The sequence below is a fragment of the Saccoglossus kowalevskii genome, chromosome 15, assembly GCF_978046115.1.
Source record: "Saccoglossus kowalevskii chromosome 15, keSacKowa6.1, whole genome shotgun sequence".
In the NCBI taxonomy this organism is placed as follows: Eukaryota; Metazoa; Hemichordata; class Enteropneusta; family Harrimaniidae; genus Saccoglossus; species Saccoglossus kowalevskii.
In genome coordinates, this window is record NC_140655.1 from 14355342 (window position 1) to 14381737 (window position 26396).

The 26396-nt window shown below is 35.1% G+C and overlaps 2 protein-coding genes across 2 annotated transcripts in view; one reads left to right on the forward strand and one right to left on the reverse strand.

Moving 5' to 3' along the window:
- Positions 1-10089, forward strand: part of LOC100370895 (neuralized-like protein 4) — a 53483-nt gene extending 43394 nt beyond the window's left edge. Inside the window, exons 25-28 of the mRNA XM_085490480.1 lie at positions 2506-2650; positions 3289-3404; positions 4194-4341; positions 4873-10089. Coding sequence (XP_085346606.1) covers positions 2506-2650; positions 3289-3404; positions 4194-4341; positions 4873-5077 — 614 coding nt within the window. The 3' untranslated portion in view covers positions 5078-10089. The remainder of the gene's footprint in view (positions 1-2505; positions 2651-3288; positions 3405-4193; positions 4342-4872) is intronic.
- Positions 10090-10361: 272 nt separating this feature from the next.
- Positions 10362-22216, reverse strand: LOC100371050 (kelch-like protein 9). The gene is made up of 2 exons (XM_085490481.1): positions 22117-22216; positions 10362-13828 (listed from the first exon to the last, which is right to left on the reverse strand). The coding sequence occupies exon 2, from the start codon at positions 13795-13797 to the stop codon at positions 11827-11829; it is 1971 nt and encodes a 656-aa protein (XP_085346607.1). The 5' UTR covers positions 13798-13828; positions 22117-22216; the 3' UTR covers positions 10362-11826.
- Between the last annotated feature and the right edge of the window lie 4180 nt (positions 22217-26396).

A 26396-nucleotide genomic window follows, 5' to 3' on the forward strand; every position in this document is an offset into this window, starting at 1 on the left:
CAGAAATTTATAGAACGACCGTTGAAAAAATACGGTGGATCACAAGGCCATATAAACTTGGTAATAATACATACGCGTAGTAATAATGTCTACCACAAACAAGATCGAACCAAACATGTGAAATCAAATACGACACTGACACAACTATTATGAAATAAAACCATTCTATTTTTGGTGGAGAGCGAAAAATGTCTACTGTAGAGTACGGTATTCGTTGAGTAACCGTGTGTAGGGTGACGGTTGTCATGCACGCATGGTTTGGGTTTAACACGGGTCAAGTTGTAGTTATGTTAAAATCCGTGGCACCTATAACAATTGAAGAATATCTGCAGGAATAGTAAGACTGTGAAAAAAAAACGACTGATCGATTGTTATAGAATGACCGTAGTGTACAATTTGTCAAACAAATACAATACTTGCAAATGTAATGTCGGCCAGCGCCCATCGTACTTGTCCGAAGTTGTCGAAGCCGACATCTATGGAGATCGCGTTTTTTAACTAGGCAGCTGGCAAGTGGACTAACACGTTACATAAACTTGTTAAATTACAATTATGGTTTTTATTTTTGCGCCCAATGTCTCGTTATAGAATATAGGATTCAAATTTTGCAGGGTATTCCGATTTTTGCGAACTCTGGGCGAAATACTTTCATGAGCTGTACGTAGTTCACTTACAGCCAAAACAAAGTCAGCTTGGACATTAAGTTGTGAGACGCGACAAAACAAACGCTGCCAGTGATAGATTACGTGAATAAAAGAACAAAATAAACGCAATCAAAGGCGCCGACCACACACTTTGGAAATAAATAGAACGCGTTGCTAAGAGGAATCGCACCTGCATCTCAACGACGTCTCCGGTCATGAGCAGGGTTTGCCGCGTCTTGGAAAAATTGAAAGTTAAAAAGGAATCAGTGTTGGGGAGCCATTCACAATGTTTGCATGAAAAATCCCACGCGAAAGCGTTTTTTTTCCTGTTACAAACACTATGGTACCTGAATCCCGATTAATTCATAAATATGAATTGGTAAGGGTCAATTTCCTGCAATCCTTCAAGATTAAATTTGCCTCCGAAAATCTTTCTAACGATGACCTGGAAGATTGCCATGATTGAGTGCCACCATTTCTGTTCTAAGATTTATTCAGTATAATAATACAAATGTTCACCCCAACAGAGGTGATCGGCGCCTCTGATTGGGTTTATTTTGTATTTTTGTTTTGAAAATGTATCACTGGCTGCGTTTGTTTTGTTTTCCTCAACAAATTAACTGTTCCGAGATCTCTTTCATTTTTCGTCCGGCTGCTGCCAATCCAATAATTCGTCGTCGCATGTACTCAGACAAGCGATTAATCGTCACAGTCATTATACTAGTAGTTTAAGTCCAATTGATTTGTAGAAATTCAGCCATAGCAGGAGCCAGCCATAGCAGGAGCGAGCGAGCGAACAAAAGTGAGCGAGCGAACAAAAGCGAACGCGAGCGAGCGGAAAAAAAGCAGTCGGTTTCCGGTCGGAAAGCAGCGAGCGGTCGGAAATTAAGCGATAAGCGGTCTGGAAAAAAAGCGATAAAAGCGGGAGGTTGGGCGGAATGAGTACTGTAATGGAATAGGCATAAAACTACTATTGGATAACTAAGTCAGACTCTTCCTTACCCACTAAATAATGGAATAGACGTAAAGCTTCTATTGCATTACTAAGTAAAACTCGTCCTTACCTACTAAATAATGGAATAGGTGTAAAGCTACTATTGGATTGCTATGTAAGACTCTTCCCTACCACTAAATAATGGAATAGGCATAAAACTACTATTGGATAACTATGTAAGACTCTTCCCTACCACTAAATAATGGAATAGGCATAAAACTACTATTGGATAACTAAGTCAGACTCTTCCTTACCCACTAAATAATGGAATAGACGTAAAGCTTCTATTGCATTACTAAGTAAAACTCGTCCTTACCTACTAAATAATGGAATAGGTGTAAAGCTACTATTGGATTGCTATGTAAGACTCTTCCCTACCACTAAATAATGGAATAGGCATAAAACTACTATTGGATAACTATGTAAGACTCTTCCCTACCACTAAATAATGGAATAGGCATAAAACTACTATTGGATAACTATGTAAGACTCTTCCCTACCACTAAATAATGGAATGATCTGTAAGAATTTCTTTGCCAAAATTTGAGAGCACTTGGTTTCTCATTTTTTTGGTGAATTAAAAACTCATAATTTGATAGTGCTTACTGGATTTATTCAATAATGTTGAAATTGTGTTTCACAGATAGAAGAGATATAGAATGGAAGTGCTGTGTGGAAGGTGGCAAAACATCCCAATGTTTGTTGCTTTGTTAAAATATAAGCATATCGTACCAATTTCTGGTATATTTCTTGTCACTATATCCTAGCTCTGACAAGTATGTTGGTGATTTAATTAAATTGTTAGACAAACAAAAATACTGCAAACTATCAATTTACTGGATTATGACCTTTTTTTCACTGTGACAGATGGTTATTTTGAAAGTGACCCTAAAATGAGTATTTGTTACTGTGAAACGTGCCATAAAATACGTGGAGATGAACCATATTATAAGAAAGGACAGCCTCCGAAAGATTATGCGTTGCCGTTTGGCTGGTGTAAATTTGCACTCAGGTAAGATTTATTGTAATCTTAGAACTGGGTTAGATGTTGTCTATGAGTGTGAGACAATTTTCCGAATAATAAACTAGTGGATCAGTGTTATGAACGCATGTATGTTTCCATAGTATGTACTGAATGAAACTATGGAGACAGCTAACAGTGATGACACAGATTTCTTTCTTGATTAAATAGTTACATACAGATTCACCAGACTGTTCTGGGTGTACTTAGATTGCTAGTTTTCAGGCTATCTTTGAATTTGTTCAAAACTATTTCTCAGAGATGACTGAACTGATTTTAGTTTAACTTGATATGATGACAGTAGATATTGGTTATAATCTGCATCAGTCTGCGCCTATCTTTGCAGACTTTATTTTATTAAAAGTATAGTAATTTTTGCTGTTAGAAATGTACGTGATTTGATGATTTATTAGTATTAATAAGAACAAACTTTTGTGACAGTCACTATGACCCCTTGAACCTCAGTGAAGCTTTTACTGCCTACATTTTTTTTTATCTTTACTGACTCAAAAAATTCTTGAAACTTCACCAGGGTTTACAATATGTCCACAGTATTTACTATATCTGTAAATGATGGATAAAGTTTTGAATTGTATATTCATGTTTGTGTTGATTGCTTTTGCATTCAGGGTGATGCCAAGGGCACAGTTACTGAATGCCTTCAAAGAATGGCATATAGCGTATCACGGCACTAAAGTAGGCCACATAAGGAAGGTACTGGACAAAGGAGAGTTAGTTTTACCAGGTAAATAAATTATTTTTTGAAAGTCAGATGTTAAAATTGTTTGATTGTTCAGCTTAATGTATATTTGGGCCGTCAATTATTGGAATTGCACCAGGGAATTATGGGATACAATTGTTTATGTTTTACAGTGTCTGTCTTTTGTTTTCTTTTGTGACTTCAACCAAGGAAGTAAATTTGCTGTGAAATTGGCATAACAGGTGTCCCCTGTATTTTAAAGCAAAGGCCTTCGACCTTGTGACATAAAAATGATATCCTAAAACATTATAGTGGTAAACTCACTCCCGAGCATAACATCAAAGAAAGCTTAGAAAGTAATATTTAAAATTATTTCAAAATTTATGATTAGTCTTTCAAATAAGAAGCTTGACGCCTAATATTGGTCTGCTATTTGAGTTGCACGGCATGAAAACAATGTGATACTAATATAATAATAATACTCACAGAAAATAAATTTGATTGTATATCTGTGGTTCGCAGTCTAATTTATTTCAAAGCATCTTTACTACAAGTTAAATTTAAATCTGATTTTTTTGTGATATCAATAATGGGTTAATTAGATATGAATAATCACCAAGCATGGTTTTTCTACCTTAAACTAATTGTGTCTATAGAATTGCATTTTAATTAAGTTTAATTAAATAAAAGTTGAATATCCCATGACTGAACAAATGATGCGAAGCTTAGGTTTGGTAAAAGGGGAAGGTATGGTACAATTATATTAATTAAATATTAATATACATTAAATATTACTGTATTTTTTTTTAAAACAAACTTCTTTCTTCTTGTCAGGTGGTGAGAACATGATGATTGGAGGGGATAGCTCAGATCGGAGTGATATCCATGACAACAGGAGGAATAAAAATTGTGACAATACTCAGATTTTTTTATCACCCACTATTAAGTATGCAGGACAAGAGAGTTTTGCCCAGCCATATGTGTAAGTTTTGTTTATGTTCTTTATTCTGGGGGGGGGGGGGGTTCTGACATTCGGAGCACATTTTAATGCGATCTTTTAGACAGGGAGTCATAGTGAACATTTCACTGGACTCCAAGTGATGGCAATGTTTTTTCAAAAACGATTATAAAAAATACGGCAAAAGATTGTCCTGGCGATGTTTTTGAGCCAGCACACGTCACAAAATATGACCCATCTTTCAAAACATTGCCCGCCCAGTGCAATCTTTTGACGCTTTTTTTTAACCGCTGATTTAAACTTGGCACAAAACCAAGAATGGTTAGAGGCATGTGTACTTTTTATTCCATGTGGATCAGATGAAAACAGCAGGATGTTATGACATGGAGGGAAGAACATGCAAAAGAACCAGAATTTGCAAAAGCAGAGATTATTAATTTGAGTTTGGCCATTCTTGAACGTATAAAATCAGCCAGCTTTGCACTTGGACCAAATAAACTATGGAAATCATTATTTCTAGTTCTACATGATTTGTTCTCTAATTTTTTTTCACAGATACAAAGACCCTAAAAGCCATTCTTGGCAAGTTGCACGTGTGGTGTTTCAAATATGTGTCAAGCCAGGGAGTTACAAGTGTGGACCCCCTAGTGTAGGAGCGAATGAACCAATTGATCCTCAGTTCAGTAACAATGAGATAGAGTGGTATTCAAAGGAGAAAGGAGCAATCATTCTCCAATCATTGTTAGTCAAAATAGACTGAAGGTAACCGACAGCTTTATTTACAGATCGCTAAACAGCGCCCTCAGTGCTCACTAAAGAATTGTACATTTATTTTGTAAAGTTTTACCAGGTTTCAATTGAAGCACATTTTGTTATTTAATTTTTTTTTTAAAAAACACATTACATTTGTTTTGAGAGCTTTCAACTTAATTTGTTCTCGTTAAAACATGTAAATGAGACAGTAACGATTCAGTGCATCCTCATGTCGTAGTTAAGATGTTGATTTAGATGGCCAGCATATATGCAAGCTTCCATTTTTTATTTCAATTCAGTATAGTATAGTTGTAAGAGGATATTCAGTCAAGTACTGAGGGAATGAACAGTAATTCTGTCCTAATATCAAACACTCAACTTGAAGCAGAAAATTGCAACATCAGTAGACAGTTTTGAATACTGCTTTGATGATACAGATCATATCACCATAGTAACACAAAACAAGCATCTTTCTTGACAAGTCTGTACACTGTGCATCATATCAAGTTGTAGTTGGTGCATCCAAATGATATACCGCAGCAACATTGTATCAATACATGATATTCAAAACTACTTAACTGCATGTAATTTTCAACTCCAATTAAGCTTTGCATGTTTGAGTGACTGTAACTCGCACCATTGAAGTATGTCTTATCTGTATCTACTTGTGCTACTAGATGTAATTAACTTATTAACCCCTATCTATAAATGGTACAACCCATTAGTGGCTGCAATTAGGTTTGTTCCATTATGTGAAGGGGGAGAAAGAATTGGTTTTACATGGTTCCCACACTCTCAGGTCAAGTTTTTTTTTTTTAAATAATATCAACACCTAAAAATTTCCAACTTCAGGTTGATAATAATTCTTCTCTAAACCAAACAATTTTTCTCGTCCCTTCTCAATGGACTTGCTTAAATAAAATATCTTCTTAAACTCTGTATACTGAACAATGTACTGGCACATTGTACTCAGTCTTAATGGTGTTCAGCTTAGACAGGTTCACTCTGTCATCAACTTGAATTAACATTCTCAAATCACACCCAAAAAAAATGTTTTGCTTCTCGATGTAGGGAAAATTGATGCGATTTAAATTTTTTAGGGGGAATTAAGTTTATTCAATACCACAACAAGAAGATGTATGTTAAATATTTGTTTATTAAATGCGCATTTTACCGGGACGAAAAATTGTGTGACACACAGGTTTCAAACTGACACTGACATGATGAAAATTGAATTTTTTTTCAAACTTTGGTTGGATCCTATTAATTATAGTCATTCTTGCCATTTTGAATATTCACACTTTGACAGTGTGAGGGAATTCATTAGAACAAAATGTTGTGGACGTTACTCAGTCTTCAAGTTGCGCTATGAGATCTTTTTTGAAACTTCATCGGAGTCTTGGCAGATTTATGTAAAATTTTTGACAGTATGAATATGCTTGAATTGTGGAAAATATTTAAAACTATCCATAAAAATATCTTGCAATAATTCGGAACAGAAGCAATCTTAATTAATCCTCCTGCATCAAAGTACTACTTGCCATTGCATTGAGTTACACCTGTCATTTTTACCACATTCTGACCAGACACTATCATCATTAAGCAAGTCGAAATATGCAGCATGAACGGGACCACATATTGCCAGACTAGTAACAGTATTCAAACTTTTGAATGCACAATCAAATAGCAAGTGCTAAAAAAAAAAGTGTAATATTTAGTACACATACCTATATTTTCTCACACTCAGACCATCATGCATTTCATATCAGTCCCAGGACTCCAATAAACTCAAATAATAGAAGACCTTAATATGTTAAAATTGGTCCCTTATTTGCATAATAATTAGCCAGTTTTCGGCTTTTCCATAAATATCTCATGTACTTAACGTCTTATTTAAATGAATCTTGGTACATATATACTCTAAGACAATGTGACAATCTAATTAGTCTGGAATTAGGCTGAAAACCACAGATGTAAAATCAAATGCATTTTCTGTAATTATTATAAATTTGGATAATGTGGATCACATAGTTTTCATCTAAAATAGCAGAAAAATATTAGTTGCCAAGCTTCTCGTTTGAAAGGCTAATCTTAAATTTTGAATTAATTTTAATGTGTCTCCAATAGCTTTCTTTGATCTCTTTTGATCTTGTGTGTATTTTGTGATAATAAATACCGGTACTCTAAAGGGGATGAAGTATGAATGCAGAGCTACCCCCACCCCACACAGGAAAACACCTACTACTCTAAAAGGGATGAAGTATGAATGCAGAGCTACCCCCACCCCACACAGGAAAACACCTACTACTCTAAAGGGGATGAAGTATGAATGCAGAGCTACCCCCACTCCACACAGGAAAACACCTACTACTCTAAAAGGGATGAAGTATGAATGCAGAGCTACCCCCACCCCACACAGGAAAACACCTACTACTCTAAAGGGGATGAAGTATGAATGCAGAGCTACCCCCACTCCACACAGGAAAACACCTACTACTCTAAAGGGATGAAGTATGAATACAAAGCTACCCCCACCCCACACAGGAAAACACCTACTACTCTAAAAGGGATGAAGTATGAATGCAAATCTACCACCACCCCACACAGGAAAACATCTACTACTCTAAAAGGGATGAAGTATGAATGCAAATCTACCACCACCCCCACACAGGAAAACACCTACTACTCTAAAAAGGGATGAAGTATGAATGCAGAGCTACCCCCACCCCACACAGGAAAACACCTACTACTCTAAAAGGGACGAAGTATGAATGCAGAGCTACCCCCACCCCCACAGGAAAACACCTACTACTCTAAAAGGGATGAAGTATGAATGCAAATCTACCACCACCCCACACAGGAAAACACCTACTACTCTAAAAGGGATGAAGTATGAATGCAAATCTACCACCACCCCACACAGGAAAACACCTACTACTCTAAAAGGGATGAAGTATGAATGCAAATCTACCACCACCCCACACAGGAAAACACCTACTACTCTAAAAGGGATGAAGTATGAATGCAAAACTACCACCACCCCACACAGGAAAACATCTACCCATAAATGGAAATTTGCCTGGATGTTAAAACGTATGCGAGAACCACAAAATAATGGATTTTAGACTCATTGATAGAATTGGAAATATGTTATTTTAAAGGTGTATGTAGCATGCTACTACATAGAGAATAGGTTATACCATTATATTATATAGGGGTGAAGCACATTTAACCCACCTCTTCTTGCATGATAAATGTAAATATAACATGTAAATATATTGTAACTATAGGAACCACTTAACTTAATCTTGTTTTTGATGTATCAAAGTCTGCATTGACTCCTTTTGTCTGTTATCATGAGACAAGCACTATGATTTGTAAACTGATCTTTCCATCTCTGTCCAATAATATAGATCACCAATATTTGAAGTGTTCATCTTCCAATAGAAGTCCCATTCAATATTTTTTATTGATAACATTTATTTTACCTATCACATATCACTCCCACGTTGGTCTTATCTTTCGTTTATAATTCATTTACTTTAAAACCAAATACCAGTACACATTGTTTCCCATTGAAAACAAGTTTTTATCAATAGGGCTATTTTGTGCAAGCTGACAAAATTTCACTTTAACATCGAAAGGTATAGAATTATGTAGTATTTCTGTCCTGGTGAGTAGTGGAGACCTCTGACACTTGTATCAAATGATGGGTTTTGATTTCCTCAAATTGTTATGTCCCCTTACCTTCGTCCAATCATGTTGCCTCTAACAGTGCATGTGATACAAAACTGTTTTTCATTGTATTTAAACAGCTCTTATTTAAAAATTGGTGAAGTAGCAATGCACTGAAATTCTTTTTGAAAAAATAAGTTATTCTACAGTACACAACCTACAACAGTTAACCCCCCCCCAATAAATCACTTCCTGTTAGGTTTTTCCCTTCTAATCTTGAAGCATTTGGTGAGTTATAGATTCAAGCTAATTTGTCAATTTATTTATAGAATTTCCAAAATATGTAATTATTTACAATTTAAATCATTTACAATCTTAGTGTTGTAGATATTAATCACCATGGATACCAACGTCACTAGTACTTAGTGGTTGACAACAGGATACTGTAAAATACTTAATTTTTTTGGCTTGGAATTAATTTTCGCTATTTTTGTTGAAGGAATGATTCAGTGAAAATAAAATCCAGTTAATATACTTTTTTCCCTATATTTTACATTCAACTCATCAAAATTCCATACAAAACGCCCATAAAGTTATTTCAGCAAAAATTGATTCCAGCTAAAATAAAGTATTTCACAGTATTATCAGTATGTACTGTTTTATAAGCATGAAACTTCACTTTGGAGCACACATTGTTTGCATCAAAATTCTTCTATTGGGAAAATGCAGTTCCATAATCAGTAGTTATGTCAATTTTAGAGATGTACCAACTTTGTGTTAGTCTGTGTATTGCCACTAAATTCAGATCTACCCAAGGGATAGCTTTATATTTCATACCAAACAGTTGTATGTATTTTATGTTTACTGAATATTTAATAAAGCCCCCTAGCTAACTGTTTAAATTAAAGTTATTGTAGGTACATGCATGTTTCTATGAAGCACTTTTTCAGTGAGTAACTGAGACTTGTAAGCTCATTTTCAAGAAATGTGAAATTTTATGAAAATTTTCAGGTAATTTTTAAGTACCGGTAATTTCACTATTTTGTTTTTTGTTTTTGAAACTAAGAAAAGAATGAAACTTATCGGGTCAACCAAAAAATTTCAGAATTGCATGGTGCTTTTCTTTTGTGTTCATTTGGGTAAACTGTCCAGGTGAAATTTTATTTCAAACAGTGCATGTACCAGTTCTGTGCATTCGGTGGTGCGTTATTTTTCAGTTTAAGATGGTCCTATATTTGTTGAATTTTTGTATTATTTGAAGCATTCTGTAATGTACAGTTTTTTTGTATATATGTTATTCAGCAGCCAAGTGTGTACAATACATAAAGTGACAACTGAAGACTACTTGGGTAGTACGTCTCATTTTTTTTTAGCTCCGCTATCGACTCGAGCTTATCATATGATTGTCCGTCAGTGTCAATGTTTTACTTTTTCGACTTCTTGAAAACTAAAAGTCTGATTGCTTTGATATTACATATATAGGTACTACATGTGGATCTCTCTCAGATTTGTACATTTCGTGATGATATCTTCAATTATCCAATTTTGATGAATATTTTTGTCATTTTTGATGAAAAGTGATATTTTCGACTTCTTGTTGAAAACAGCAAGTCCGATTGCTTTCATACTATACATATTTATTTTCTAATGATATCTTCAGTTCTTTAATTGCAATATGCATTGCTAACAGCGGAGCCATCTCAGCTGACAGGCTGCTTGTTTTAAAATATTGGTAAAACCACCCTGAAAATGACCACAGAATTTGTTGCTAAGCTTTTCTAAATCACAATTGAGACACCAATTTGTTTCCTAGATTGGAAGTGGTTTCTGTTTTCAGAGAAAAACATTATTGAATGACATCTTTAAACAGTCAACTGATAAATCTCTGGTAGACTTCGAGAACAACTTTATATTAAACAAAGAATATATAATAAAAAATTGCATTCTGCACTGGAAAATAAAAAAAAAATAATAGTTTCACAGCAAAAAAAAAGTCATGGTTTTACAATATATACATAAAATATAATTTAGCAATTTTTCCAAATCTCCATTGCATCACGAACTTGCAAAACACGGCATCCTTTATTCTCGTTACTTGAGGTTTAAGCGTTCTCAATATTTACTCTGTACTTAAAGCAAACATGGCGAGATTGTTTATCTTAACACTTGTAAATTCCTTCCAAGGTGTGTTCAAAATTTCCGGACACATTTTGATGCCTTGAATGAAAATATTGAGGAAATATCTGGTCACTGCATTAGAATAAAATAGTTTTGTTGAAATGCAGAATATCCAAAAAAAGGACTTATTTCATGACCATGATATTGCCAAAATGATTGATATTCAATGTCAACAAAACATGAAGATTAAAAGCATGCTGAACAGAATATTAGTTATATAATATTTAAAAACAAATTAGTGAACATGTCAATGTCAGTTGTCAAGTTGAAACAGTTTCATGTCAGATATTTGGTCTGGAAGCAGATGATTTAACTCCTGCGTATGTGAAGAAACTTCCACTTTTCAACGGCCACAATAGGAGATTTTTAAAGAAGTTTTTAATTTTCTTAATCCCTGTTGTTCCTGGAATTTGTAGATCTATGATTGAATATATTCTCAAAAAGGAATCTGGAAGAATCAAAATTGGAATGTACTGGTACGTTCCAACTGATCTTGTGTATTCAAATTGCATATCAATTTTATTATTAAAAAACTAAATATTCACTGAAAATTCATAAATACAAAATAATTAATTATGGGTCAATTAACGGCAAATATAACATTTATCCATGTTGCATCATAATTTTTGTAATATATATAATATTATAATTTATACACATTTCGTCACACACTTCAATTTTGCAAGTTTTCGTGTGAAATTTGTAGCAGCGAAAATTCATGGGGGTCCTAAAGACAGAGGATCAGTTTACACTTTTCTTGAAAGTGGATAATCACCAGGGTGTTAGCATATTTCATGAAGTTGAATTGTTTCGGACTGGCCGTTGCAAATTCCTACCTAATAGCCTGATAATCACTGTTTTTGGGAATGACATTTAAAATGACCTTCCTGATTATCGGGACTGTTATCTTTTGCTGCTTTTGCTACTCTGTCTTGACATATTGGTTGTAATGCTTTGTCCACTGATACTTGGCCGCGATTGTATTGACCGATGCGAGCCCAAATTATGTCTTGGCATGACAGAATTGGAATCTTTCTGTCCCATGAAGACGTGATGCGGCAAGGTTAACGTACAGCAGGCGGTACGTAGAAGAGGTTCAGGAAGCTCACCAACAACGTCCCATTCATCGTCATCACAGTTGTAGCACTGGATGTCTCGTTCACGTTGTCGACTCAGGCCATTGTACCCACCAATGACGTACAATTTATTATCGAGTACCGAGACACCAGACATACTAAGCCCTGTTAACATTGGCGACAAGCTAGTCCAGTTATTTGATTCGGGATTGTAACTCTCAACGCTCATTACATCAACGCGATCACCGTATGCATTAACGTGATTACCTCCCATCACATATAACTGGCTTCTGATAGACACCATCATGTGGAAACCACGTGGCACTTGCATCGGACTTAGCACATCCCACTGATTTTCATCTTTATCAAACACTTGTAATTGATTGGAAAACATACGGTTCGTAAATCCACCGGTTATATACACCTTCTGGTCATGAACACAGCCAGCAAGGGCATAGTTCGCACTTTCTAATGGAGCAACATATCTCCATTCATTAATCTCGGGTCTGTAATACTCCACAGATGCGAGTGGTCCATGTTCATTCTTTCCACCGATTGCAAACAATGATCCACCTGCGGCTTCAAGGACAAAGAAAGCTCTTCTCTGTTGCATTGGGCAGATCTGTAGCCATGTATTGAATCGTGGGTCATATCGATGCACTGTACCGATACTGTCTTTTCCATTTGAGTTTAAGCTCACTTGACCGCCTATAATATACAGGAAATGGTTCAAAACCGCTATACAGTGGTCGACACGTTTCAGTGGCATCATTGATAAACGCTTCCATAGTCGGTGATATTCGTCAAAGATCAAAATTAAGTTGCTTACCTGGTGGTTTCCTCGCTCACCACCAACTGCAAGAATGACATCATTTGTGGAGCGTAGTTTTGTGCGCGAAGACTGCATGGAGTGCTGGCGATGAGGAACAAGGTGATAGTTCAGGGCCTCAATAAGATATTTATGACAATCTGGATCAGACATCATGAAATTGTGTGACTGCACATGATCTACGAGATCTCCAGATGTGATAAGAGGGAAACGAACATTTCTCATTATCTTAGCTGAATATCTATATCTCGCTTTCTCATCATTTTGAATCCACCGTGCAGCAATTTTGAATAGTTGCAACTCAGATTGAACGGCTAAACGGTCTTGTGAGAGAAACCATGTAACTTGCTCAGCTGTCAGCGCATCAAACTGCTTGCTCTCGGCAACACTAACAAAGTTATCAATTACATATTCCTGAGCAAATTTAAGTAAACTTTTAAACTTGATTGCGTCCGCAAGCAAGAGAATGTCAATTGCATTTTCAGTGGTGATAGCCATTTGTAGATACTGCACGCACAGCTCTGTAACTGGTTTCATATTTAAATGAATTGTGGCATGGAGGATGGTCTCAACATTGTCTAAAGTTAGAGTAATCTCAGACGTGTAACAGTATTCTAAAATTGCTTCCAGGCCTTCCGAGGACACCTCCTGGAGCTGGATTTCATGGATACGATTCCCTGTTGTGAAAATTGTTTTAAAGTATTCGCTGCAAGAGGCCAGCACTGACCGGTGCACCATGTAGTGTCGCCCATTAGCAATGATTGTTCCATCGCAGAGCAGCTTCTCAGTCCTTAGCAAGTTCAGCGATTTCAACACATTTTCCGAATGTTCCTGAGAGACAAACGTTTTACTCGGAAGCGGGTATTGATTCGTCCGAATGCTATCACAAGGTAATCTTGGACTAGAGTTCATTGATCTTGGAGAGTTCTGTAGAGAATTCATACTGTTGTGCAGAGACGATGTTGCCATGGTTACCAGTCAGTTAATTTAATTCATTGTTCTGAAAAAAATAAATAAAAATAAGCAGTAAGTACACAAAGTTCTTTCAATTATTTCTGGGATTCGTTGCATTGACGGCAACAGCTGGAGGATTACAATGACGCAGTTACTACTTGACTTGACATCTATACTTTACTAGTATACCACTCACAATATATATCACTTAAAATACAAAGTAAAGTAAATCTAGTGAAATGCACCAATTTAAAAGGTTATGCAGCTGTTACCAAAAACCTACATCTTCTGCATTTGTACATCGGACAGTGAAATTCACCTTGGCTTCTGACATGAGTGAATCAACATGTGATGAGCAAGCATGAAAACTAAAAAAATTTAATTTTATACAATTAATTTTATTTAATTATATACAATTTATCGATGCAAATAGGTTATGCAGATGAAATATAATCTGTTGACCATAAAAAGGGGACAAAAAACGTGCAATTCTATTTTGAACGACCAAAATAATGATTTTTAATTATTTTACGTTTTTGGCATTATCTTTAGTTTTGATGTATTTAAAACATTCTAATTTCCATTACTATAATCATATACATGTGTAATATGCACCCTGCAAATTTGAACTAATTGGCATCAGTATTTCTCATGTTATAGAGGAAAGCATTTTCTCAATTCATAATAATATGATGTCACACTTATGATACCCACAATCCTTTGCTGGATAGTCAAGAAGGGGGTGGACTACATAATACTGATGAAAACTTGAATATCTTGAGTATGAAAAGGGACATCAAAATACTATAAATTGCATTCTCCTACATTTATGGAGCTCTTTCATCTGGGAGCATTATGTTAGCCTTGACTTATCCTTTAAAGGCTTCAAGCTGAAGGTAACAGGGATTTTTTTTAAACAAGAGGAGCGAATCCTTTGGCAACCATAAAATTCTGATTGACCAGGGATCACATGTAGCCACAGTCTTCAACTGTGACCTGTCTGATAGTAATTTTGGCCCTAAGAAATCCATAGAATGCTCCATTTTAACTTAGAATTATCAAAAACTCCACACTTTGGTAGGGAGAACCCTATCTCCCCCACTTGGTGGCTCTGCTGAATTGCAGTGCTCCCTCTTGCAGTTTGTTTCTAGAAAAACCCTTGAGGTCATATGTCATGTTTCTTATATTTTCATTAATATAAGTTTATGCCATCAGGATACAGGAAATGAGAAAACCAAATGGGGTCAGTGGACAATTTTTTGAGATACATAAATCCAAAATATCATGGAAAATATTCAAAATTTGCATTTTTACATAGTTTCTAAGGCGAGATTATTTCTTCATATCTCAAAATGTTGACATATGGAATGAAAAGACCATATGCTATAATCAATATGAATTTTGCATGTTGTAGTTGAAAAATAATTTATTAAGTTTTTCCATTATATAAATGGGGTTATCTCCCATAATGCATAGCATGTATGTGCAGTAATAACATATGCTCCGATGTACAAAATTTGAATTCAACTGTAACTGTTTTTGACAATCATTATTATACTAACCATAATTATAGATGTATTCCTAGAATCTATAATAAAATCAGATGTAATAAGATATTTTTTCTCTCCTCACAATCATACAAAGTGCAATTACCGATCAACTTAAAAACCATACATACGGTGTATTTTGTCAAAGAATGCAATTATAGCAATGTTTAGTAGTACACAGTTTGGCGATAACATATCATATGACATCACAGACATTCAATGTGATACCTCAGTGTCAACCAGCCAGCACACACTGACCTAGTAAAACCAAGATTCCATCAAAGTCACATCTATATAATGCCTGACTCATTCACCTTCTCATTTGAACACTTTGAAGAAATTTGATGTTTGACACACATAACTATATTTTGCCTCAAATGGCACACTTGAAATGGTTCACTTGAAACTAAATACTACATTTTGTAACACTGTCACAGATTGGCCAGGAAAGCTGTTAATAACCAATAGTCAACAGCCTTGTATAAAACCACTAAAATAGAATACTAAATTCACCTCTAACCACACAAATATCTTATGTCAACAAGAGTGTTGACATATACACATTACACTGAAACTTGATGCACCATGCATGTAGGAAATTTAAGCCAATATAAATGCTAGGTACAGATTCAATGATTAAAAAATACTCAAAACTTTCTACTCATTCGTTGGTGCCAGTCATTAATCCAGAATTCACATGAATGTATGGATTTCACGTACTGTGTTTAGTATTTTTATCACTTGTATAAACCCTATACAAAACCAAGCATTCAAGGATTTATCGATAACATCAGCTGGTTCCTGAACCTATAAATAGATTTCACACAATTGTAATTAAGTAATATATACAACATGTGTATTACGATTACATGTTAGTATACAAATGTAAATATATTATTGTTTCACACTAGAAAAGTCCTATTTGGAAATTGATATGCAATATGCAGGTTTTTTTGTTGGTGACAAAAGCTGACATTTAAAGGATCAACACAATGAGGATATACTCAACAACAAAATTTAACCCTAATCTTTTTAGTACTTTGCCTTGATTGACTTGACCACATAATGCTCTATCCTGTTTTCTCAATTAACCAAGGCCCAGTCGAATATCAGCACCTGTTTCCCTTAAATAAGGTTAATTATTACATATGTACTGCAGTTTATTTTGATTCGTCCCTGAAATCAAAATCGGTATTTCCACAACCCATATGCAAATGAGGTCCTAGAGCAAACAAAGTAGTCCTTTCAGGAGTACAGTTTTTCGGAATAAACAATATTTAGAAGTACGATATTTTCCCCTTGGGGTACATGAATATACTTGCCGAGTGACATGAAATTTGAACAAGAGTAATGGTACTTTTAGGCAGTCACTTATTTTGGCCCAAACTAATTTGCATATCACCCATGCAATAATGTTTTCGGTATTTTCACGGTCGATATGCAAATGAACATGGTATTTTCATTGGCTACCGAACTATTTTTATTTTGTAAACACATTTTCGTCTGCTATTTTTATCCAGTTCAAATCGTTCAACAACATTTTTGGCATGTCAGGTGTACATCACATGGAATACTACGATTGGGAGAACTTAATGTATGTTGATCACCTGGAAACGGAGTTTTATAAACCTTGAAGGGCTCTCAGAAGATCCACCAGCATAAAATCAGCGATTACTATGCAGCCGCAACCATCAGCATCGAGATACCAGGTTTCTGCTGGCGACTTTGCGGCGTTACTCAGTTCCAAATAAAAATTACCAACGCCAAAAGAGCAACATTTTAACCGGTAATCAAGACTCAGTCAATCCACGACCAGCAAGCAACATCACACACGAAGGTGTAGCGTGCAGCCACAGTCCATCAACGAAGGACTGTGGTGCAGCTAAGCGACAACCGCTGTCGACGAAAGTCATCCCGTCTGTGGAGTACCGCAGTTGCACGGCATGTTTGCCAATGCACAATTCTGTGGCGGAACTTTTAACTTCAACATAAACTGTGTATCATAGTCGTCCAGTTCAAGTTCTGGTTCTGCCATGGTCCCAACTAAACGTCAACGAGTTATTTATTCGGACAGTGACTCAGATTAGACGTCTGATTATTTTAATTTCAAACAAACAGTGACACGCGTTCTCCGGGCGCGTTCTACACTGACACGCGCTGCTAGGGCGTAACACTTATATTGGAACATATTAATGGGCAATGGGGTTCCCCGACCTAAATTCCATCCCGGTTTGCACGTTCTTTCTTTAATACGAAATAATCAAGTATGGAACATATGTAATAATAACAGAACCCCACACCCTCCCTGTGGCTTTCGTTGCGTATGTAAGTTATTTTCACTCGAGATGCGGTGTATTCTGCTGTACTTTCACTCGCTTTGCTCGTGAAAGTACGCCACAGGATACACCGCATCACTCGTGAAAATAACTTCCATACGGCACGAAAGCCATGGGGAGGGTGTGGGGTTCTGTCATATTACTGAATACAGGAATCTTTGTTTACGAATTTTATTCAAACTTTATAGACTGAACATTATGGTTTATGGGACCTTAATGTACATCATTTTAGGGGGGGGGGGGCTTGATTATAAAATTATTAAGACAAAATGTTTTTTTTTTTGGAGGGCATCAATGCCTCCATGAAGTTAAAGCCGTACATTCATAGATAGTAAAACACAGCTCAGCACAGCATGAACTTTATTCTGAGTGCATATCTAACCTAATTTTTTAATATCAAAACTTCAAAAGATTTGCTATAGGCTTACCAAAGTTTTTGGTGTAATATTGAAGGGCATTAATTATGACATTTTGTGGTACGGTGCTGAGACATTTAGACAATCACCTCCATGGTTTCCGAGAGGTACTATATAGCCCTGCTATACAAAATATCATACATGGTATTTTAAAATGACTTCACTGACATTAGGTATCAATATGATTCATAAGATTTGTCACCTGTGCATGCGAGAAGCAGCTAAATGATGAAACCATGAATTTAAAACCCACTGAATATGCCTGAAATGCTAAATCAGTGAAATTTAAATCCAGTAAAAATTAGTCATTTTACAGTATATAATAATGTATCAGCATTTACATACTTGCTATCAACAAAGGAATTACAATGTGCATTCAGGGTGTGTGCTGTATTCAAATAAAGATTGACATTGATAAATAAATGATTAATATTCACAATAAAGCACTTTACTGATTTTTAGTGTTCTCTCATAGAAATAATTAAATTGTGAATTTACAATTCAGTAGTGAACAACTTAATTGGACTTTATTGACGTTAAACCTATTTAATGGTAAGTGTTGTATTTTATGTCGTGTTTAAGCTACACAAACAAAAATAAATGAATTTCTTTTTTTTCCCCATTTTTTGATACCTTTTTCTTCGATGAGTGAAAAACCATTAATTTTGATTGACCAATTCACTAATCAATTTCTGATTTGAGAACAAGATAACAACAAAATGTATTTGATTGTTCTATCACAAAACTCAACAAAAAGAAGTTACTTTTTTCTTCATCACTACAAAATGCAGTTTCTCATTAAAATTATCAAGCTTATTTTCTAATTCCTTAAATCTAAATTGCTGATAGTTTTAATAAACAGATTTTGATCAACATTTAAAAAACGTTTTTTTGGAGAAAATTATCGATGACAGAAAATAGTCAGGATCAGGCACTAAATATATCAAATTACCGCTGGGCAAAGTATTACTTTACCGTTGGACACCTGGTGAGCACTATGGTTAACCTGTTTAATGACCTTACTGAGGTATACAATGAGAGAAATAGAAAACTATTATACTATCTAGATTATATTCCTAGTTTAGGGTCCCTAGAAAGTGTTTTAAATTAAGTTTTTTGTTTGGTAGCCTGGTAAATTATATCTAGGTTTCCAATTTCAGAATCTGCTATACCCGATATGTTAGCATTACAGCACAGTTAATTGTCACACATTTTGTGATCAAATTAATTAAAGTACTCGTATATATGCAAATGTGTGTGATATTTTGAACAACTTGTATTAAACATCACATTTATTCTACATGACATCTATGCTTGTAAGATTTAAAAAAAATAATAGACTAGTGAATCTGCCTGGTGTTGTGGGCGGGACAAATGTACGGGTCAGTCTACACATGCAAGTTCCCACTCAGACAGCCAATCAGTGATAACACACAATTCTGTGGCAACTATATAGTTACATATACTCACTAGACTATTCTTGAATGTACTCGGAATGACTGGATTCAAGGCTACATTACATTACGTATAATGATTTACATGTATGCTTGTGTTTCCAGAATTGCATTTTCTATTCTAAGACAATGTCTAAAAAACAATTATACCTTGTTATCAGGACACTATTTTATGAATGCATCTTTCAAAATTTTCACACATTTTATGAATGCACATATTTCAAAATCAAAAACAGAATTTATTCTTTTTTTGGTCATTATAATACAACTAATTTTCACTAAGAAATCTACAGATTACATATTTAAGTGACTGCAATTACAACAAAGGTAAATGTTGGCAATCAGTCTATGACAACAATAGCAACACCAGCTCACCTGTACTTGAAATGCTACAATGTATTGAGCGTAGTTCATAGGTCAGACATATACATAATTATTCACACAGAGCACTGTTAATTGTCAGCTGGTTTGAGTCTTTACGCTTTTAGCGACTATAAATAAACAATGATTCCAAAGTTGGCCTAAGATTCAGATTTGTAAAACTGACAATATTCTGCTAAATATTTTTCTCTCTAAAACTGTCATTATTAATATGTGCTTTTGTTTGGTTCAAATATTGGCAAAAATTAAAAAAAAAAACTGAGATGACATGTACATCTGAAAATTCAGAAGTAATTTCTGATAGGAACACATGCAGTGACTTTCATTGCAATAAATCATATAAATGTGAGCATAATAACAAAAGTATATGCAATTTTTGTAATTAATTTCCTTTTTAATTGTAGATCACAGTGAGAAATCTTGTCACTGCTTCAGTTTATGGGAAAATAACATGAATTTTGAATATCTATTTTGAGAAATGTGACAACATCAGATGAGAGCTGGAATATAATCAGCATTAATTTTATTGTAATTTACAAGAATTTTTTTTTCAAAAGTTTCAATTAATAAAACACTTCATTATATAATTGTTTTTTCAAGATAAGAAACAAGAGACAGAAGTTTGCAACCACAAAGATCTATGTGAACATTTTGTTTAAAAAAATAAGTACCTTTGGTAATTTGTAAAGCATGTTGATGGTTTTTGAAGAAAAGGAAGGAGTGATTCTTTTAAAAAACAAAAATCCACAAAATAAGTTGACCAACAATCAACTAATAATACTAATACATGCCTTCACATGCCAAAATACCAATCTTTTAGAGAAAAACATGGAAACATTCTTCGAGACTGAAAATACCTGAAAAAATACAAATTCCATGTGATATTTTGATGTAACTTTTTGTTTGATTTCATGCATAATGCTGGATCTCATGAAGTTTAGAAAACGTATTAGGATATGCTACTGTACTGCAAATTATTCAAGCCTACAAGGAAAAAGAAAACTATAGACGTGCATACAGTCTCTTGTCAATTTTTTGATGTTTTTTCAATAAAATAAAATATTATGGGAGTGTATTAAAAATCCTTCAAAAGCCAGGAACAGTGGGATAAACACAAAACTATAAAAAAAACTATTGAATCGTGCGGTAAATATTGAACATGGATCTAGGATTAGCACTAAAAATGTCTGACGTCAAGAACACAAAAAGATTTGTTTCCATCAGTGCGCAACACATGCATTTCCCCCCAAGAATATTGGTAAAATGCAAGAAAATCAGCAAGAGAATTGTTAACAGATAGCCATGGCTGCTAAGAATGGTATAAAACAACGTCAATTGGTGATGTGTTAATATCTCAGGACCTGAAATTTTTTTCTGTTCCAAATCAAAAGTAAAATCTGATAATATTGTTTCAGACTAACCCACCTGTAATTATGTACAGTGATTTACTTGTGTCAAGTGTGCAGTCTGTTTTTGACCTCCACAAAGTTGTTGTCTACAAAGGTAACCAGCAGGAATTCAGTCAACGCTAGTGGTAACCATGCATGCTCTGTCAAACTGCCGGAATTTGTATTTTGTTGTTTTGAAAGTTTTAGGTGCCGGAGTAGAGGCGAATCGGGTTACACTCACGGCCCGTTACACAGTAACAGTAATACCATTACTTCAACTAACAGGCCATGACTCAATTGATCTCTACATAAGGCAGCGTTTTTTGCTAGTTTCACTTTCTACTATAGTATTATACATTTGTACTAGTTTTGATATGACAAATTCAATGTGATCTGTCTAGTCAAAGCTCACGTTCAGGGTTAAATGGGGATTTTGTGGTTGAATTAATTCGTTAAAATCTACAGGTGGTTGGTGTCACTCGGGCCGAGTCAGGGTGTGTGTGAAGTTTGCTATTAAAGTCGTTAAAATCAGAACTGCTTTTCGAGTCGTGTTTGTGTAATGTAAATTACAACTCATAACACAATGCGCTGAATATAAAATACGAGTTTCCTGGGCTAGCTGCGAAACGCAGTCGGCCGGGCACAGTCGACTCGGATGGCGATCACCATACGAAAGTGATCCGATTCGCCCAGCACTATGAAGTCATTGTAGGAAAATGGACGCGTCTCTTCGATTTAGGACGAAATATTAATTTTCCCGCGCTTCATTAAAGCGAACAAAATGCATCATTGACAGTAGGCTGTTCAATTACCTGGAAAGGTGATGGGTTAATCAGTGATCCGATCTGTAATCCCCTCCACAACAAAAGGAAGACAACAACCACACGCTAACAGTGAAAGTGCTAACAATAGAGGTCTAGCCCCGACTTGGTCACATGATGTTATTAGCGCGGCTTGATTGGTTGATTATTTACTTCCGGGCATCGTGAACTTATTTCAGTTCACAGAAAAGTCTGGCAGATTTTCACGATGGAATAACAATTCAGGGCACAGACTGGACTTGCAAAATCGGGACTTGGTTTTTGTTTTACAAAAAAAAATATAACTAATTTTTAGCGTGATCGCGAAAACTAGCGTGACGGCGAAAGAAATCCCAGTCCAGTCGGGATTTCTTTAGCGGTGCTAAATACGTATTGGGCTCTTGAAAAGGTGAAAATTAATTTAGGATATACTTTTGCGTAAGTGAGATGAAGTGGTAATTTATTTATCAACATGATACTATTAAAGTAACATGTTTTTCTTGAATAGTAACCCATTGAGGTGGCACATACGGTTAAAGCCGAATAATCACATCGAGTTGCCTATTGCGCGCCCTCTGTCGTCTGCCTGATATATTTATTGACTTAACGAACCGCCCCATTAAAGACGTCAGGCAAGTTAGCATGATCGGAGATCCAGCTAGTCGGAATTGCTTTACGATGACAATTTGTAAAATGTATGGAAAGGTCCTGGAAGTGACTTCTCAAGAATTAGCGATATTTCCTATCTCTAATGCGTCACTATCTTTCACTGGAATCGGGGTATTTTCCTTGTTCATAGACCCGACTTTAGACCGAAACTTATTACCGTGACGCGATGGTGAAGAAGCAAAAATGTCGACACTTGCAATGGTCTCTATGTGCCTACACTTCATAAGTGCTATTTTGCATCTGTCACGTGATTTGCTCATTATCGTATAATATTTTGGGTTTACAACACCCGGCCCATAACTTATAGTGTCCTGCATATTAGCATAAACATCTTCTATAAATTCATTTCGTCGCAGAACAAAAGTCGAAAAACGATTTCCTATAAGAAAACAAGGCTTGGCGAGGCATGGTTATCACCTGAATAATTTCATTGTAAACTATGTTTATGCATTTCTTATGAGTAACTGGAGATAAATTTATATGCTATCGCCAAAGTTGTAAACATAAACTGTGTATTGTACAACTATCAATTGTATTAATCAGTCCTGTACATTAATGTTGCTTATATATGAAGATATAACAAAAGTGTTTCAGGTATTAAAGTTTATACTGTAATATCCCATGTTTTGTATATATTCATAAAATATATCAAGATGATTTTATTGTTAAAAATAGATAGATATACCCCCCCCCCTAGCCATTAACTTATGGCGCAACTGCACACCCCTACGCCTTTATACATTTATACGCAACTTAAAAAAATACATTTGCTGCCCCGGCCCTGACCTGTTGAGATATGTGCGAAACTATGCCAGTTTATGGTGGGTTTCTTTGTGTCGCCAGTAATGACAAGCCAACAAGACGTAAAATTGATACAGAAAGCAAAACACTGACAAGGGATCCGTTTAATTTAACAAGTAGTTCTTCGTATCAAAAATAAAAGAAACGCGTTTATCGTTCAATATCATGAAAAGTAAATGTAGTTAGTAAGACAAAGAAACCCAACATTTTAATAAAATTACTACATTTTTATTTATACAATCTTGAATACATTATAGGTGTGTATGGCTTCGAAATACAGTTCGATAACAATTATTCTAAGTCCTTCTTACAGTACTCATCGGATATAATTTGTTGTTGTTAGATGTAACAATGAATTTATCGAAAAAAATAATCATACTCGTGTAAACGAATGAATCTGGAATAAGAAATATCACACATTATAATAATAAACTACGTCCTACGAACATGTTATTCAAAATTACATTTAACAAATTCATTTCGTCGCAGTACAAAAGTCAGAAAACAATTTCCTATAAGATAACAAAGCATGGCGAGGCATGATTATTACCTGAATAATTTCATTGTAAACCATATTTGTACATTTCTCATGAGTAACGAAGTTATATGAACAGTTAAAGAGCGGTAGTCGTGTAAACAAATGAATCTGGAATAAGAAATATCATACATTATAATAATAAACTATGTCCTACGAACATGTTATTCAAAATTACATTTGTCTTAGATTTTTAAAATATCAAACATATTCATGTGTTATTGCTAATGGAACTGAAAGTACATGTTTTCAGCAGGATTAAGCTGCGTGGTTTGTAAACATATTTAAAAAAAATGATTCGCTAAATAGAAAACAGATAAATCACCAGAGCGTACTGTTTAATAGTTGACGTCTTGGACGGACTCTTGTGTAAATATATCGTATTGTTGCACACATATTATACGGTAACGTGATACGTAATCCAACGACAGGCTTGTGTATCATACTCGAATACTCTTGGTACCTGTACAAATGATTTATGAATATTATTATTTATTGCAGTTAAATCATGACGAAACACTTCTCAAAGAAAATCGTCAATTGCAAGTTTTTGAAAACTGCCGATATTTAGAGAATATATTACGCATTGCTATACACGGTCATAGCAATGTTTTTGAAATGAAGATGCCATTGCATTACGCCGATTTTACAGTGATAAAAAATGTAGATCAAGTGAGAATGTAAAGATACATACAGATCGTACAACAAAATCACACCACACGAAACTAAGGACAATATATATATTGCATGTTATGTAATTTACATACATTTCAATTTTGAAATATATGTATATATCAACACGCAAATGTTAGAATATCATATTTCGCTAATATATCCGTTAAATAGACAATATAACTCATAAAATCAATAAATATATTGTTATTCACAAATACAAGTTTTGTCTGTATATGTATACATACTATACCTGTTATTTGCGTTTACCACCGCCTACCAAGACATCAGGGTCTGCCTTCATGTCGTTGCTCTCACCGCAAGTTTCATGCAATGGATATACGCTAGTATTCTTCTTCTTCTTTACAATGTACCTTCAAAAATAAATAAATTAATTAATTAGTTATGTTTTCAGTATGGCATTTACTCATCTTGGACATTGTTGTCAGGTAACTTACTTTTTCAACAGAACACCTACAGTCACTACGGCGGCAATAGCAATGAACAACCCAATAGAAAGAGGTAATAGCCAGATATTGTTGGTATCGCTTTCATCAGGGTGTATTGCGACATCGCTTGTAGTAAGTTCAACTTCAGAAGTGTCACACGAGCTGTCTGAAATATCAAGGACAGTAGCGGTTTAAGTAAACAAGTATAATTCTCAAGATGCTTTCTCAATTTTTTCATACTCCCAAGAAACAGTAAATTATAAACACCTAAAACTTCGGACCATTCATCGCCTGTGTTCATCGGTTGACATTCTAGACATTCGTCGAATGGACTTTTTTTCACCAGAGACATAGCATTTACCACTGATCAAACACGTATTATCCTGCATAATAATAGAAACGTGAATAGTGTTATCAGGTAATTTTGTAACGTATGAAATATAAATATCACAAACACATGACCCAATTATAATTGACGTGATACTTACCTTTTGTTGACAGTCTTCAGATGTAGAACAGTTCAGGCAAAGAGAATCATATGTTACAAATAATGTACCATTGCTTTCCACGGTCCCATCGTTGCTAACTGATATTCTCATTCCATGCGTGGAAGACCCCTCATCGACTGGAGAAACCACTTGTCTCCGTACTCGTGACACTGGCAGGTAACAAAACAAGGTATATGCACCCGCATATACTCCAATGGCCTTGAAACTTTCTCCAGTTTCTATCCATTTTCCGTTCGTAAACTGAATTAAATATATAACTATTTTCACTATATATATATCACTGTAACGTAACTGTAATACACCGAAATAGGCACCAATCCTTGGAAGCAGTAGACAAACTCGAGTATTATACACAAGGTAACAAAAGCAATATACCGATTAGGTCATCATCCTTGACCTATCGAGTCGAGAAGAATCAAAATGAAAATATAACACACTATACCACCCATGTCAATACATAAATAAAATAGGACGATGAGAACAGCATATGTAACCAGTGGTGTTTTAGGGGTGTTAACATTCGGCCCCTTAACAAATCGTATTGTTTTACATTTTTTTTGGAAACGGAAAAATGTCTGCGAATAAGTTGACTAGTTAACACACGACTCCCGCCCTTCCAAACTCCTTCAGCTTCCCCCTCAATCGTCGCATAGCTAA

Excerpts from the sequence above, each read along its gene's own strand:
- LOC100371050 (XM_085490481.1), bottom strand. The coding sequence starts at position 13,797 with ATGGCAACATCGTCTCTGCACAACAGTATGAATTCTCTACAGAACTCT.